Raw genomic sequence first — 14833 nt, 5'->3', positions numbered from 1 at the left:
CTTATTGAGTTGCTGTACAGGACAGAAGTGGAACTCCAGTCTGGGGAACCGGTGTTGAATGGACCTGATCACACTAAACTGAATGAGTGTTCAAAATGTGTGCACAGTGGCCCTTAAACTTGAGGACATGGGTAACAAAATCCATTTTTAAACCCCCAAGAAAAAGAATAACTTTATTTCCCTTAAATACATATTTGCACTACTCCATACTCTTCCATACTTATTTGATCTTTGTAGTTTTTCAATTTTGGCAAATGTACATAATTGCAATACGTATACTATTTACAGTCAGACTCGGGAGGAAATCAGGGTGGTGTGTACGACTTCAGGAGGTGTAGCCTGGAGCATGATCGGGTGGCTGCAGCATTTCTTCTGCCTTTTGACCGCCAGACAAATTTATTTTCATGATTCCCATCGTTTCATCTTATCACAGGCACGATTACTTCGTCACTCTATGTGCTATATTTGGGGGGGAAACACTGTTTTAGGTTGGAATATTTCACTTGGGTACAAAGACAAAATAAATAGATGGTTGTATCTTTGCCATGTAAAACTGTCAATATTTCAAATCATTTTGTCGGGAAAAAAATGGAAAGGTGAAAAAAAAAATGTAAAAACCTACACAAGTGTTAATAGCAACTGCAAAACTCCTGAACCAAAACAAACACATACAAAACAGAAATGCAAATATATGTATGTACAGATCAGCATTCAAGAAAGGAGACGTACATGAATGTAAAACATTAGATTAGGCACATACGGTCAATTTAAACAAGATGTCAAGCATTAATGTCTGAAAAGGGCAAAACAGAGGGGGTTAGAGCACTGGTTCATCAAGGAGGGCAAATTTTTTAATCCTTTATAGGCCGATGTATCAACTGCATCTGTAGTGTGTGCTGATTACCTCAAAACACCTTCGTACATTTTCCTGTATTGAGAAGCGGGTCAAAAAACGGATTTGCTCAAAACTCGTTAATGATTGAAAGGAAATGGGTTGTCATCGAATTACACGATTAACTCATCTTACCCAAACTTTTACCAAAATTGTTCAAGGGTGCTTTACAGATGTCTGTTTTAAATGTAACCCCAGTGCCCTTATTCAATTGTTCATTAAGGGATAACATCCTGAAGGAGTTGTTGATTTGCCATCAGGTAGAAACCCGAGGCACTTGTGTTGACCAAGATGTTGATGTTACTACAAACTCTTCACCCACAAAGTGTCCCACCTCTGAGCAAATAAAACGATTCAGATCTGGGGCTTCAATATATGAACAATTTAACTACCTGAAATGGTTTAAAAGATTAGTGACCGTCCCAAAACTGCCACGTCCTCGAGTTTTGAGTAAATGGGTTAAAATGTGCAAATATTTCCCCTCCTTCCTATCAGATTTGGACAGACATCATATGATCTAGTCTGACAAATTGATGTGCAACTTTGGTTTAAAAAAAAAAAGTAACCAGAATCACCGATATGTTGAGAGAAATCAAATGTAGCTCTCATCCTAAATCTAGTTGTGACAAAGGGTGCTCATCAGACCATAGGCAAAGAGGGCGAGACCGGACATCCATCCTAGAGACACATCACAGCTTATAAAACAAAACCCACTTCACTGTTCCATTATTCAAACTCCCAAAGATCTGCTCTGTGAATCATAAAATACGTTCACGTGCACACAGTTCTCTCTACTACAGAAAGCACGATGGAGTATTTATGAGTGACGAGCACGTATACACACCTCCCTTTTCAGGAAGGCCGGTATTGCATCAACAGGTTCACAAAAACAGGACAAAGCCAGAGAGGCAGCAGAAGATGAGGGTTACGGTGAAGATTAAAACGGTTTGAATCAAAGACGATGAGACAGAAGGAAAGCGACATGAAAAGGACAGCATTGGGTTCCAAGGCAGATCCTTCTGACTTAAGTCTGACTCCAGTTTGAAAAAATGAGACCCTCCGTCACTTCACCTAAGCTCTACCTCTCAGTTCTCGTTCACACATGCTTCTATTCAAATGACTTCCTTGGTTTTAGCCTTTTAAGTTAAACTGTCTCAAATTCTCGGGAAAGTGAGGAGGGACTCAATTTTCTTTGGATCAGAAATGAACCATGGATTTGCAAGAGCTGTTCCCATTGGGCAAGACCAACAGGAAGCAGAGGGATAAAGCAGCAGGAAGTCAGTGTGTCCACCTAAAGGTTCCCCCAGGAGTCTGGAGGTGGGAACTGTTCAATGTCTCCGCTCTCATCATGGGACTCGTCAGCTAAATCGTATGTTAGCTTGTACCGCAACCGAACCTTTTCCTGTAGGAAAGAAGACATAAATGATGTCAGGACCTGTAACAGTGAAGCAAAGCAGAGGTACAGAGGTTATTTGTCATGTGTATTCCTCTGATACTACAGCAGTTTGCTAACAGTTAAAATGTATTTTATTAAAGAATGACCACGTTATCCACTGATAGTTGCACATATTCCAGTGAATGTCTCTGAGAAATTGGATCCAGTTGTCACATATTATGGCAGCTATATACAGATGGTTTTTTTTGTTTGTTTGTTTTTTTTTTGCTCACCAGCATTTTACCCCACAGCTATCTTTAATAAGAGAAAAAATTGAAGCTTGTGTTATTGAGGAAGGATGCTGGAGGATTACATGGTTCCTGTGTTATGGACGGACTCCTTTCTTAGTGTAGTGGAAGTTCCAAAAAAAAAAAAAAAAAAGGTATTTGAGTGAATTTTTCCAACCTTTTGAGGGTTGGCCAGCAGCAGGACTTGTGTAATCGCAGCAGGCGGGAGAATGGGGTTGAATGCTGGCAGGTCCGTTCCAGACGGTGGCTGTAGTTTCACCCTCATTGTCTACACAGACAAAAATGCTAAGCAACATGAGGAATCCTGCTAACCTACACAAAACAGTACTTTCTGGTTTAAAGTAAATTATAACTATACACGGACGGCGTACCTTGGGAACGGCAGCCTGGAAGCGGACGTTTGTGATGGGTATGGGAGCGGACGACAGCATAGAGAGGATGACCACCAGAACGTCGGGCCGAGACGGAGGACTCTCACGCGCAAAGTGCAACAGGACACGCAAGCTGTGTTTGTCGAAGATAGTCACAGGCAACATGCTACCTGTGAGGCCAGAGACGAGACAATGAGTAAGCGAGAGTGAGGGGGAAAACAGCTATAATACGCAAAGACATATACTTATGCATTTCTTACTAGGCTTAATGGATTCCAGGGCCACAGTGACATTAACCAGAGAGATCTCATCCTGAGGAGTGGAAGCAGGGCCGATGCTCAATGCAGGAGCCTCGCTGTTGTGCTGCGAGTTCAGGATATTACCAGGCTCAGAGGAATATACTAGGATAGGACTTGGGTTTGTATTTGACTTGCTCTGTAGATCACGCAGGGTGGGCTTGGACTGAGGCTGAAGTTTGTCCCTGCAGAGCACACATGAACATCACTTCCTGCCATTTCAAATCCTTTATTAAATCATCACAGCTCAACATAATCCCTAATCATCTAGGCTACATTTAATATTTGACTCATACATCAGCTTTATTTCTGAACATTTCGTTGAGACCGTACCATTTGACCTGCAGGCTCTCAGGGGGCAGAGACTGCTGTAGCAGAGTCTTCCCCAACATGTCCAGATCATCCAGGGCCTTAACCGTGGCAGTGGGGGCACTAACAGGCCCTGGGTTAGGAGTAACCGATGGCAACAGCATGGTGGCTGGTACTGGGGGGATGGGAGTGTCTACAGTATCTGAAGTCTAAAACACAGTCAAGAACATTTAAACAGTTCACAGCGGAAAGAACAGCCAATAATCTACGTTTTTCTCTTCTCTTACCTGGAATGAGTTCCATGTAGAGGCATCACCAGACTGGGAGGAAGCCAGAGTAGAACTAGGAGTGTTGTCAGTTAGCCCTACAACAAATGTACCAATACAAATTAAACAGATTAAAGCTTATCATATGACACTTTACTATTAAACACACATGAAGTGTTGTTTATGTCAAATAGCCATGGCATTTGGTGGCCAGTGTTTTTTTTTTAGGATAATGTCTAACAAGAGTCTTATCAAAAATCTTTATAAATACATGGACAAATCTGTGTACAATTGGATCTCCTTTTTAAGATAAACAATGGGGATAATGCAGGTTGACACTGAACAATAATTTGAGAGCAGCAACTTCGATCCTCACATCTGTACTGGTACAGATACTAGTATATGAACCATGGAAAGCAACTACAGGTCAGCTCTTACCCAGAGACATGAGTTCATCATCCAGCAGACTGATGCCTAGCTCATGTGACGGTGTGAGCTGAGAGGGGAAATCTGGGAAAGTGGGAACTGAAGGTGATGTGTCCAGTCCAGTGAGGTCCAACAGGGCTGCACGTTTGCCTGTCAAGGCATATACAAAGTCATTAAAACACTTTTTTATACATCCAAAAGGTATAACACCGGGTCTGTGTATACTTTTTTGCCAGTCGATATGTCTATCATCATCGAAACAGTGTGTAATGTTTGCGTAACATGGTACTGATAATGTGTCTAGTTCATTTACCCGTAAGTGTTGGCATAGTGCTGCTGTCTCCATTCACCTCCTCTCCCTTCACAAGCTGCCTATAGAGGTTAATCACCTCCGTCAGACTGTCATTGGCCTGCAGGATCTCCGCTGTAGAGAGAGAGAGAAACACACACACACACACACACACACACACAGTTCAGTCTAGCTACTAAACCCTACACCTCACCAATTGGATAAGATCTAACCTCACTTGTAACGATATCTGCGATTCAATTTTGATACCCATTCATTTTCAATTTGGAGTAATATAAATACACAGTAATAAGATTAAGCTCTAGTGTGAACCCTGCCCCCTCCCTCGTGGCCTGATGGCTCATTCGAGGTTTTGATGGTTATGAAAACGAAATAAAAATGACTGCAGCCTTCACTTTCAATACATCTCTGTCCAATTAAATACCTTAAGGAGATTTTGAAGCAATTTCTCAGACAGTGCTCCTCTCTAGAATCATAACACCACCGATTGAGAGAATATCTATTGGAAGGATGACGTTTATACCTTAAAGAATGCTTGAAGGCTGACAGTTTAAAGGTTGTTTTAAACTGACATACCTTTCAAGAAGTCTTGAGCACAACAGAACAGAGCAGAAGGAGCTACATATATGTATTAAATTACACATGTATTGTTTGGGGGTGACTGCAGACATATATATATATATATACACTGCAGACTAACCAAATGATCACTTAGCAGTAAGTCTGTAATTTAACTTGATCTAATTGTATTTAGAATAAAATAACGTGTGGTGCAACAGACAAAATGCTCTCCTGTTGCCTATTCATCTATTCTTGGATTTCCTGTTGGTTCATACCTAGAGCTTCATCATTGTCTTCTGTGTCACTGGCCAGTCTGAACAGGGTGGGCCTCATTTTCTCACAGCGTTGGTACAAATCCTACAAAATACAGTAAGCAATGGGAATATGAAGTGCTGCTCAGGACCAAAACAACCACAAACAAATCGTTAATAATTCATTTCATGAATTAAATGGTAACTCATCAGGTGTCAGTCATGTTAGTTGCTTATCACGACTTCCATAAGCAACGAATTTCATGCGAGTCGACCTTAGTAGCCCTACCACTGGTTACTGATTAAGTATGCATGTGCTTTCATACCTTAATTAGCTCCTCGTTGTCGTTCGAGCTAGTGTCTTTGTTGTAGTCTGCTAGTAGCTGTGTAAGCAGCTTGACGCTCTCCTTCACTTCCTGAATAGCGTTTACTCTCTTCGACACCTTCTCCATGCGCTTTTGATCCTGTAGGATAAACTCAGGTTCATTATTTTGTTTGGATATTAAGAGATGTGTTTACGTTTGAGAACTGCATTGGGATATTTCACTTTTCCACAAAATGTACTACATGCCAGAAAAGATAACATTTACATTTACAGCATTTGGCAGATGCCCTTATCCAGAGCGACGTACGTAAGTGCTTAAATCTCTAGCATTGAATACATTAATGCTGGCTCACTAGGTTACATAACCTTTATGTGGACTCCCTGTTTGCTAAGCCACATTCCTCATCAGGTACAGGAATGTGGTTTAGCATGCTACAAACGGAGCATTTTGAGAAACTGACAAACTATAAACGACATGTGTGGTGCACAGGGTGTCGAAATAATTATAGCACCTCTGTGATGAAGAGTGAGCTTTGCTGAGCACCACAGAAGTAACAAGGAGGTATTAAATGTACATGAATTTAACTTCAAAATTATTTATTTTTTGTGCTGCACGATTAATCATATCGCAATCGCGATATCAAGCCTGTGCGATTATATGACGCAAAATGCTGCGATTTCATGAAATAAACAAATAATAAATAAATGCATGTGTCGACATGACAACCCATTCTCTCTGAAAGCTGTTCACCTACTTCATACACTACACCGCTATCCGCTAATAAAAAAAAAGACCAGTGAGTTTCATTTTAGGCAGTGGCACGTGTGGCGCGTATGGTCATGTTGTGACTTTTTCCGGTGTGCAGCGCGGAATGGGTGAAGATGGATGCCGAGCAGACGGACACTGAAGTGGTGGCCAGAAAAAATGCTACCTCTGTTATATGTAGTGTTAATTTCGTCAGACGAAATATGTCCGTCAACAACCTTTTTTTTCTTGACTAAGACGAGACGATGACAAGACTGCACAACTGTCCAAAAACGCTGACTAAGATAAATTAACATGCATCATTGTTGACGAAAAAAAAAGACGAGTCGAAAATGTTTTAAAATAAAATAAAGACTAAGATCAAATCTCTCTTCATTTTCATCTACAATTGTCTCTGCTTTTTCATCAGCTGTTACGCCTTTAAAATATTCAGAACGAGTTCGCGGCTTCGCGCTGTTGCTCAAGTTACAGGTCTCATACGCCTGTGGCTGCAACACGAAACTGCTGAACAATTGTAATGCTTCCGCTAAAGAACATAGTGCGCTCCGTCTCTACATCCTGTGTGTCCATTCCAACACTCTGTTTTTCATGGCAACGGTGTGTTATAGTTAGCATCGGTCTGTTATCAAGAAATAAAATAGTGTGTGCGTAGAAAAAATTCGCCCACACGCCGCTCAAAAACAAACAAACAAAAAAAATCCTGAGTGCAAGTCCACCGTCTAGGCGGCTTTTTGTGTTAAATTATATTTCCTGTCGCTGTGCAGGCGCTTTTATTGTACATGACAGCTTATGTCCGGATGAAGTATCAATAAAGTAAAAAATGTGATGTGCAGTCAAGTTCGAGTGTATGCACTGATACTTTTGTGATTCGCGGGGTTTTGACAAGTTTTATAGCCTTGATATTGTTTCTTATTCAAAAGTGGTGACAGAAAAAACTCTTTACCCCCAACCTGAAACCTCTCCCCACGCCCCTGTCACAATCACATCATAATCAAAAGTAATAATTAGGCTTAAAAGCAAATGTATATGTAAGGGAATATCAAGTTTAATAATTACATGTAATATTGCTCCAAATATCATCAATAATGGTGTGTGCAATACCATGTATTACTTGCATTAAGTTGGAAATTTACTTTATATACATACACACACACGTACAGTTTTGATCTTAGGCCTTTCATTAATCAGCATTAATGTGTTATTTTATATTCTAATTTGAAAACGTTTTGCATTTGTTTGTTGTTGCTAGTTTGAGTTTAGAAATACAAATTTCAGCATTATCAGTAATCTGTGTGTGCATTTTCTTTGAGAACCAAGCAAGTTGACTCATGATACCATTTGTTTATTATATCGCAATCACATGTCGCAATCGCAATATTGACCGCAATAATCGCAATATGACATTTTCCCTAAATCGTGCAGCCCTATTTATTTTACATTGATAATATGATCATGGAGCCTGATGGTCAATGATCTTCATTAAAAAAAACCTGAGCTTCATTCAGGCAGTTGCTTATAATCATATATCTTATAATCGGTCACAATAACTCACATGTGCTGCCTTTAAAGCAGGGCAGAGTAACTGAGGCATAACTACAAAACAAACACATGGGCATGCACACACACACACACTCACCTCCTGTACCATTTCCTTAATAAGTTTGTTTGCTGCTCTAAGGTCTTCCGGGTGAGTGCTGTTGAGCAAGCGTGATAGCATCTATAGATATAAAGAGAATGTGGGTGAGAGAAAGTGAGTTTATTATCCTGTCACCTAGCTATACAACATCCTGTGTCCTAGCTACACAACAGCCAGAGTTCATTTCGAACACCTTATATTTCAACTTATTCATCGTGCGGGGCATGAACAAATCTAGGGGGAGAAACCTAAAACCTAAGGGTAATTAAGGTAATAGCAGCTTTATTTACACCATGTTTCATTTACATGATGTGCGTGTGATGGTAAATTAGGTCATGCCCTATCGTATGATTTGTAAATAATGGACTGACAAGAAGGATAGTATCCACATGACTAAAGCTGAATTACAGACTGCGCTCAAACATTTGATCACATATCCATGCGTTATATAACAATGTATGTTTAAAAAAATAAATAAATCACACACTATTCTCAGTGGAAGGTTTGTTGAATCGAAGCCATTAGGACATGACACACAGCATGAGCACTGACTTTGTATTCGAACCACTGTGTTTTAAATAATCATGTTTATATGGCGGTTCGTCTGGCTCTGCTTCTGGAGACATGCCACCCTGCAGAGGATCAGTTCCAGTCTTAATCTGACCTGAACATTGAGTTCTCTAACAGCAGCTTACATGATTGTGCTGATGGAATTAGTCTCATTAGTGCAGGAAAGGCAGGGTCCTTGGTCCTTCGTTCTCATAGCCACAAGCTCTGTTATTTTTACCTTCGATTTCTCTTCATCCTCAAAGATGGCGTTCTTGGGTCTGGGAGGTGGAGGAGGGAGGGGCTTATCATCCGGAAGAGCAGGGTCCTGTTTCACAATACCTGGAAGAGAGACGAGGAGCCCTTGTCACTTAGCAACATGGAAAACATAAGCTGGGACTTGCTTATGGTGTGAGTGGTGAGTGGTGTTCACATTGAACGTGGATGGAAATGACAAACCCACAGAAGGAGACCGCTTAGAACCAGGACAAATTAATGATTCGGTATTAATATAGGACGTAAATGCCATTAATCAATAAAAACAACTATTATTGATACACACTTAAAGTTTGAGTGAAACTTGTGATTAAACCACCACTAGCATACATGCAAATAGGATTATTTGTAATTATGTGACTTCTTGAAATAACTTTAATCCTAAACAAAATACCACATTATGTTGCTTAAATAAATGCTTAAAAAATCCACCTACAGCTGAAATCAGTTAATGTAAATATATTGGTGTATTTTCTGGATACCTTGTTTCTTCAGCATCTGATAGGCGTCAGATATTTTGGTCTCTTCGGGAAACCCGACTGTCCAACTGTACATCATTTCTAGTACTTTCTTCTTCACGGGTTCTGGAGCTCGAGAGCCCAGATACTATAACAAAGCACAGAGCGATAGGGATGCACTGCATAATTACTCACAATGACCAGAAACAAGCAAATCAGAAAAGCATAAATCAACTAAACGCTTACTTTTGGAGAAACCACCTTGATGAGCTCGTTGAGAAAGCGGAACTTCCCCACTTCATTATGGAACCTCTTCCCGCAGTTCTTCATACATGTCTCCAGAACCTTCACAAACCACAAACCACACACACACAGTATTCCTCAAATGTCAATTGAAAATCTAACGTTAATTAGTGTACTGTGTTTTGTTATTGGGGGATTTACACAGAAACTAATCCCTTGGAGCTTGCTGAGAGATTTATAATAAATGCTGATATTTCGGATGCAATTTAAAGCACCATGCTGAGATCCCGGGGATGCAATTTCCATCATTTAAATGCACTTTTTGAAATCATGTAATGTGTAAAATGATACCAATCATGATGTACAAAAATATTTGGTTAAACAAATACAGATGATGAGGTAAACGTCACTGTTCTTCACCGTAAATGGCAGCATATAATATTTCAACTTCAGATGAACCTGCTTTATCTTACCGTGAGGGCCTGCATGGCTTCCCATTCCTGAGGTGACTGGATCTTGTGAGCCAAAAGCCTGGTTGCAAGCTGTGGACTACAGAAAAGAGAAATCCAGATTACAAAAGCCAGCAGATAAACAAGTAAAATGGATGAAGCGGATTTAAAGCGAAAAGTGACATGACTGCTTAAACAAACTTCTGAACCAAAGGAGGGATAACAGACTTTTGATGTTTCCTACAGCAGCAGCTCTGATTGTAGTCTAAGGTTTAAATGAATACTTTAATGTTTCTATAGAATAAATGTTCACAGGGACGTGTGTGTTGGACTAAGACTCATCTTATATGGATTTAGAAACCTGGTGATATATAACAAAGAAAACTATCATAACCACTGAAATGGTGCTTTTTTCCCCATAAGGAGACATTTATTTAACATTTATATAAGGAGTCCTACAGAAAGTCTCTCTGTGAGAGTTTTTTTTTTTTGGTTTTTAGGGTAACATGAAAAAGTCTTAACTTATTAATAAGAAGTGGGGAGACTGGTGAAGGAATGTCTTTATAGCGTTTCATTTATCATCTGTAAACATATCTAAATGATTCATTCATACACTGTTGATGCAGAAGTCTCAAGGGAAAATCCCCTCCTGATTTGGAGTAAACCTACCAAACAATGCACAAATATAAAAACACGGGGAATAATATTCTAGATGATGGAAACTCTACAATGAAGCTAAGAATTTGAGCCTGTAGGCAAGAACACCAAATGCTATAAAGAACTTGGACCCATTTAACCCTTAGAGGTCTGATACCTTTTTTGAGACCCTAGAGATGTTTTCACATGCCTTGAACAATCAGTAACCTATGGCAAATTGATTCATTAAAACACTCTTTGCACTATATTCAACACACGTTCTGCTACAGTAATATGTAAGTAACATGCGTGTATGCTTGTATTTTTGAAAATAAATATATATATAAATAAATATCGAGTTTAATGCGTGTTTAGTAACAAAACTAAATTTGAGACATTGAGAGAGGTCCATAAGACCAGAGTCTTTTTTTACAGTATTGTTGTGAAAACTATCCTATCATTCACATAAAACAATACATTGGTTAACATTCGTATGACACTTTTTGTTTGAGACTTTTTTTGTCTGCATGTCGAGGGAGTGTCAACAACCATCAATACCGATGCATCGTCAAACCTTGGGAGACAACGACGCACCCCTTAAAGTCCTTGTGATTCATGTTGACATAATTTGTTTGAGAACTTATAGGTAAGTGTTTAACACATTTGAATGGTTTGTGCAGATCATTACCATATGAATAGCACATGCTTTGAATGGGTGTGTCTAGATTAGCGCTGATTAGCCAAGACAGAAAAACTGGTCTGTATGACTATAAATGGTGGAGTGTTTTAACTCGTTGTCATCGCTACACCAAGAGGTACACATGTGGGACCATAGACTTGTTGGGTTAAAGTGGAACTCACCCTTCTGGGTCATTGCTGAGCTGCTCACAGAAAGCTTTAATGCTGTCCCAGTCGGTCTCTCTGTTCAGAGGGTTGGTCGCTTTGTCTGCAAGTCAAAAGCATACAGAAAATGTACCGTTATGCTGCAGGCATCGTATAAAATGCATGATGACAAACCTCTTGTTTTCAAGGACCGGGAAGCATTAAACCAACACTATAGGTGATACTGTTCGACCTTATAAATAATTAATGTAGAAATTGTCACTGCAGCTGTTTTGCCAGATTCTTAAAATTAAAATAGTTCAAAATGAGTTACAACACAGCAGAGCTAATCATCTGCTTACAAACTTATGCAAACGTGTGTATATTTCTCACCGCATATCATCATCTGTGAAAGTGGAGTTCGCTGGTGTTGACCAGTGACAGACATGAATGTTTATATAAACCAATGAAAACAAAAGCACTACTGTTTTATATCTTTGCCACATTTCTACATCCGAATACTCTTAATGAGAACAAAAGAGTGAACCAAAAAAAGTAAAGGGTGCCAATATGTTACTGTTGGTGAAAACAATCTGGATGGATATTAGAATGCAAATTTATCAAGGGAAATCGAAATACAATTTTCGGATGAATTTTCAGGAGAAGTGCCTTTTCTATGGCTGTATCTAAAAAAAAAAAAGTACATAATTCTTTAATACATAAAACATCACGAATGTTGGTAAATTGTTGACTTCTGTCACCATTCTGCCTCACACCATCACCCTATTGCTACAGTACAATATATACAAGTACATATCCTGGAACACTGGATTAATAGAGGAAGGGGTTTGTGTGTGTGTGTGTGTGTGTGTGTGTGTGTGTGTGTGTGTGTGTGTGTGTATACTGTAAATTTGGGACATTTCCAGTTTGCATTTTCACAGAATCCGGATAATCCCACAACAACAAAAAAAACCTATTCTTAACAAGTTTTGTTCCATTTTGTCAGATCACATGACTAAATATTACACATGACTAATAACACTCAAATTTCTACCAGTTTCTAAACTTTACAGAAAGAAACAAATATATATCTAAGCTTTCACTATACCGAATAAGAGAGCTACTACGTATTAGACTTATAGCGTGTGATCTCATCGTAGCTATAAAAATGGTTCATTGTACACACAGGAACAAGCTCAAAACAGGCAAGATGATTTATAAATTTATACATGATTACCCAACCGTTGCATAGTATTTTCTAGTCATTCAGAAAAATCAAATCAATGCTTGAGTAAACAATGTTTTATATTCTAGTACAATCACGCTTGTATTTCATGTGCACTTTCTCAATTACTGCTGATGACGTGTTGGTGTAAGCCAAGCTTGATCTCTAGCAGGCATTTCATGAGACATGTCTGTCATACATATGCATACACACATATATATACATTTTATATATATATATATATATATATATATATATATATAATTGTAAATCACTGGAACTTGTTCCCATCATGTCTTGTTCCCATCACTGCTTGTTTGTTTATCATATATTATAATAATAATAATAATAATAATTATTATTATTATTATTATTTGCAGTTTCCTGCTGTTATAACAGTAGGATATAATTATTATATCCTAAAAGACATATCTTCAGAAAAATCTTCCTTATGCATAGAACTTTATTATGCAAACCATCATCTAAAGCATATGCAAATTAATTTCTAACGTAACCTGGTAACTTCTAGAAACTTTCTGGGTGTGAATTTTCTACTTCTCCCTGAAAACAATGTGGAAGAACTGCATGGATTAGCCAGAAGGGTGTTAAATTTGAACAAACTGCATTATTTTCACTGATTTATGAAGGTGTTAATATGTAAACATGAGAAGAAGAAAACAACTGAGAAAATATTTTCCCCTGGAGATAAAGTTTTATTTATTCCCACAGAGGATTGTCGTCATTATTATTAGCCGGCTAGTTAGAGGAACAGTTAGCAGGTCATGTGAAATGATCCCCTCCCTATTAACTTACACTGGAAGTGACAGCGCATCTGGCTAAAGCGTCCTGAACTAAACCGCATTTCATCCAAATGTCAGCGCACGAATTACAAATAAATCGACGGTTTAACGCGCAAGAAAGTGTTTTGACGCAAACCGAAGTCTGTAACGAATAAAACGGTCGTGTTGTCGTGATTAGACTCGCTAACAACGCTAGCATGTTTAGCTTAGCTTAGCTTGCAAACAAACTGCCAAGCTAATTAGCTAGCTGGTTAGCTTCAAGTCTTGGCACTGATAAATAACCCGTACACAAAATCATACCAACTAACACAAATCCCTACGTTTGATTAATTCAAATAGATGTCTTTCTGTAGTATGACGTGTCACTTGTGCGTTATAAAGCTGCTTAATTAAAACTGTGCTTGACTTACTGATGCGAGACTCTAAACTCCCCTCATCAGGCGGAGCCGCCATCTTTCGGTGATTCCTTTCCGAATGCACTCGAACTCTCGCGAGATTAAACGCCAAGTACCACACGGTTCTCGCGAGATCTCGCGATGCTCTGCGTTGTGCTGCTTTTTACATATGATTAGATTTCCCCATTGAACTGCTAGATCCTCCCACAGAAAGGTAAAGTATGACTCAGAGCCGACTCGCTCAAGTATGACTCACTACACAGGGTGAGACTAGTCTCATGCACCAAATACCATCATATTTGTTCAAAAATTACACTAATTCGTTCAGAACTTTATAGAACTACAGTCAGGAACTGTATATTGATAACTGAGTGTACAAACAGATTCACCCCTTAAAGGAAAACTAAAAAATGACATCACAGGGTTACAATTCAGCAAAATCATAGAGGTCAGAGTTCACCTTTAGTGGAGATAACACACTGAACCCTGAGCCCCAGAGACTTTGATGCCAGAGAAGGGCAGAAACTTGCAGAGCAAGTAATTTATGAAATGACAAGCATGCTGGGATTGACAACGCAGAAAGCATTGGGCTGCACTACATTCCGCAACACCTGAACTGCCCAGGGACATACGCCCGGATTCTTTTTGTCGACTTCAGTTCAGCTTTTAATTCGATAATTCAGGACATTCTAAACTCTTAAAGCTCACTATACCCCACTTCCACCTATCAGTGGATCACCAGCTTCCTGACAGGCAGGAAAGAACAATCAGCACTGGCGCTCCTCAGGGATGTGTCCTCTCTCTGCTGCTATTCTCCCTCTATACGAATGACTGTACTTCAAGTGACCCGACTGTTAAACTCCTGAAATTTGCAGATGATAGTAGGCTCAT

The 14833-nt window shown here is 39.2% G+C and overlaps 1 protein-coding gene across 1 annotated transcript; it reads right to left on the bottom strand.

Moving 5' to 3' along the window:
- Positions 1–159: 159 nt before the first annotated feature.
- Positions 160–14106, bottom strand: gga1 (golgi-associated, gamma adaptin ear containing, ARF binding protein 1). Its single transcript, XM_027133567.2, has 18 exons — positions 13958–14106; positions 11562–11646; positions 10089–10164; positions 9619–9717; positions 9397–9520; positions 8880–8980; positions 8093–8173; positions 5692–5829; positions 5390–5471; positions 4557–4667; positions 4256–4393; positions 3839–3915; positions 3576–3760; positions 3207–3427; positions 2947–3116; positions 2733–2843; positions 2184–2294; positions 160–459 (listed from the first exon to the last, which is right to left on the bottom strand). Exons 1-17 carry the CDS (start codon positions 13998–14000, stop codon positions 2184–2186), a joined length of 1953 nt encoding a protein of 650 aa, XP_026989368.2. The 5' UTR covers positions 14001–14106; the 3' UTR covers positions 160–459.
- Between the last annotated feature and the right edge of the window lie 727 nt (positions 14107–14833).

This window comes from Tachysurus fulvidraco, chromosome 5, assembly GCF_022655615.1.
Source record: "Tachysurus fulvidraco isolate hzauxx_2018 chromosome 5, HZAU_PFXX_2.0, whole genome shotgun sequence".
Classification (NCBI taxonomy): domain Eukaryota; kingdom Metazoa; phylum Chordata; class Actinopteri; order Siluriformes; family Bagridae; genus Tachysurus; species Tachysurus fulvidraco.
The sequence above is the reverse complement of the archived record's forward strand: the minus strand, read 5'-3'. Positions and strand labels throughout refer to the sequence as shown.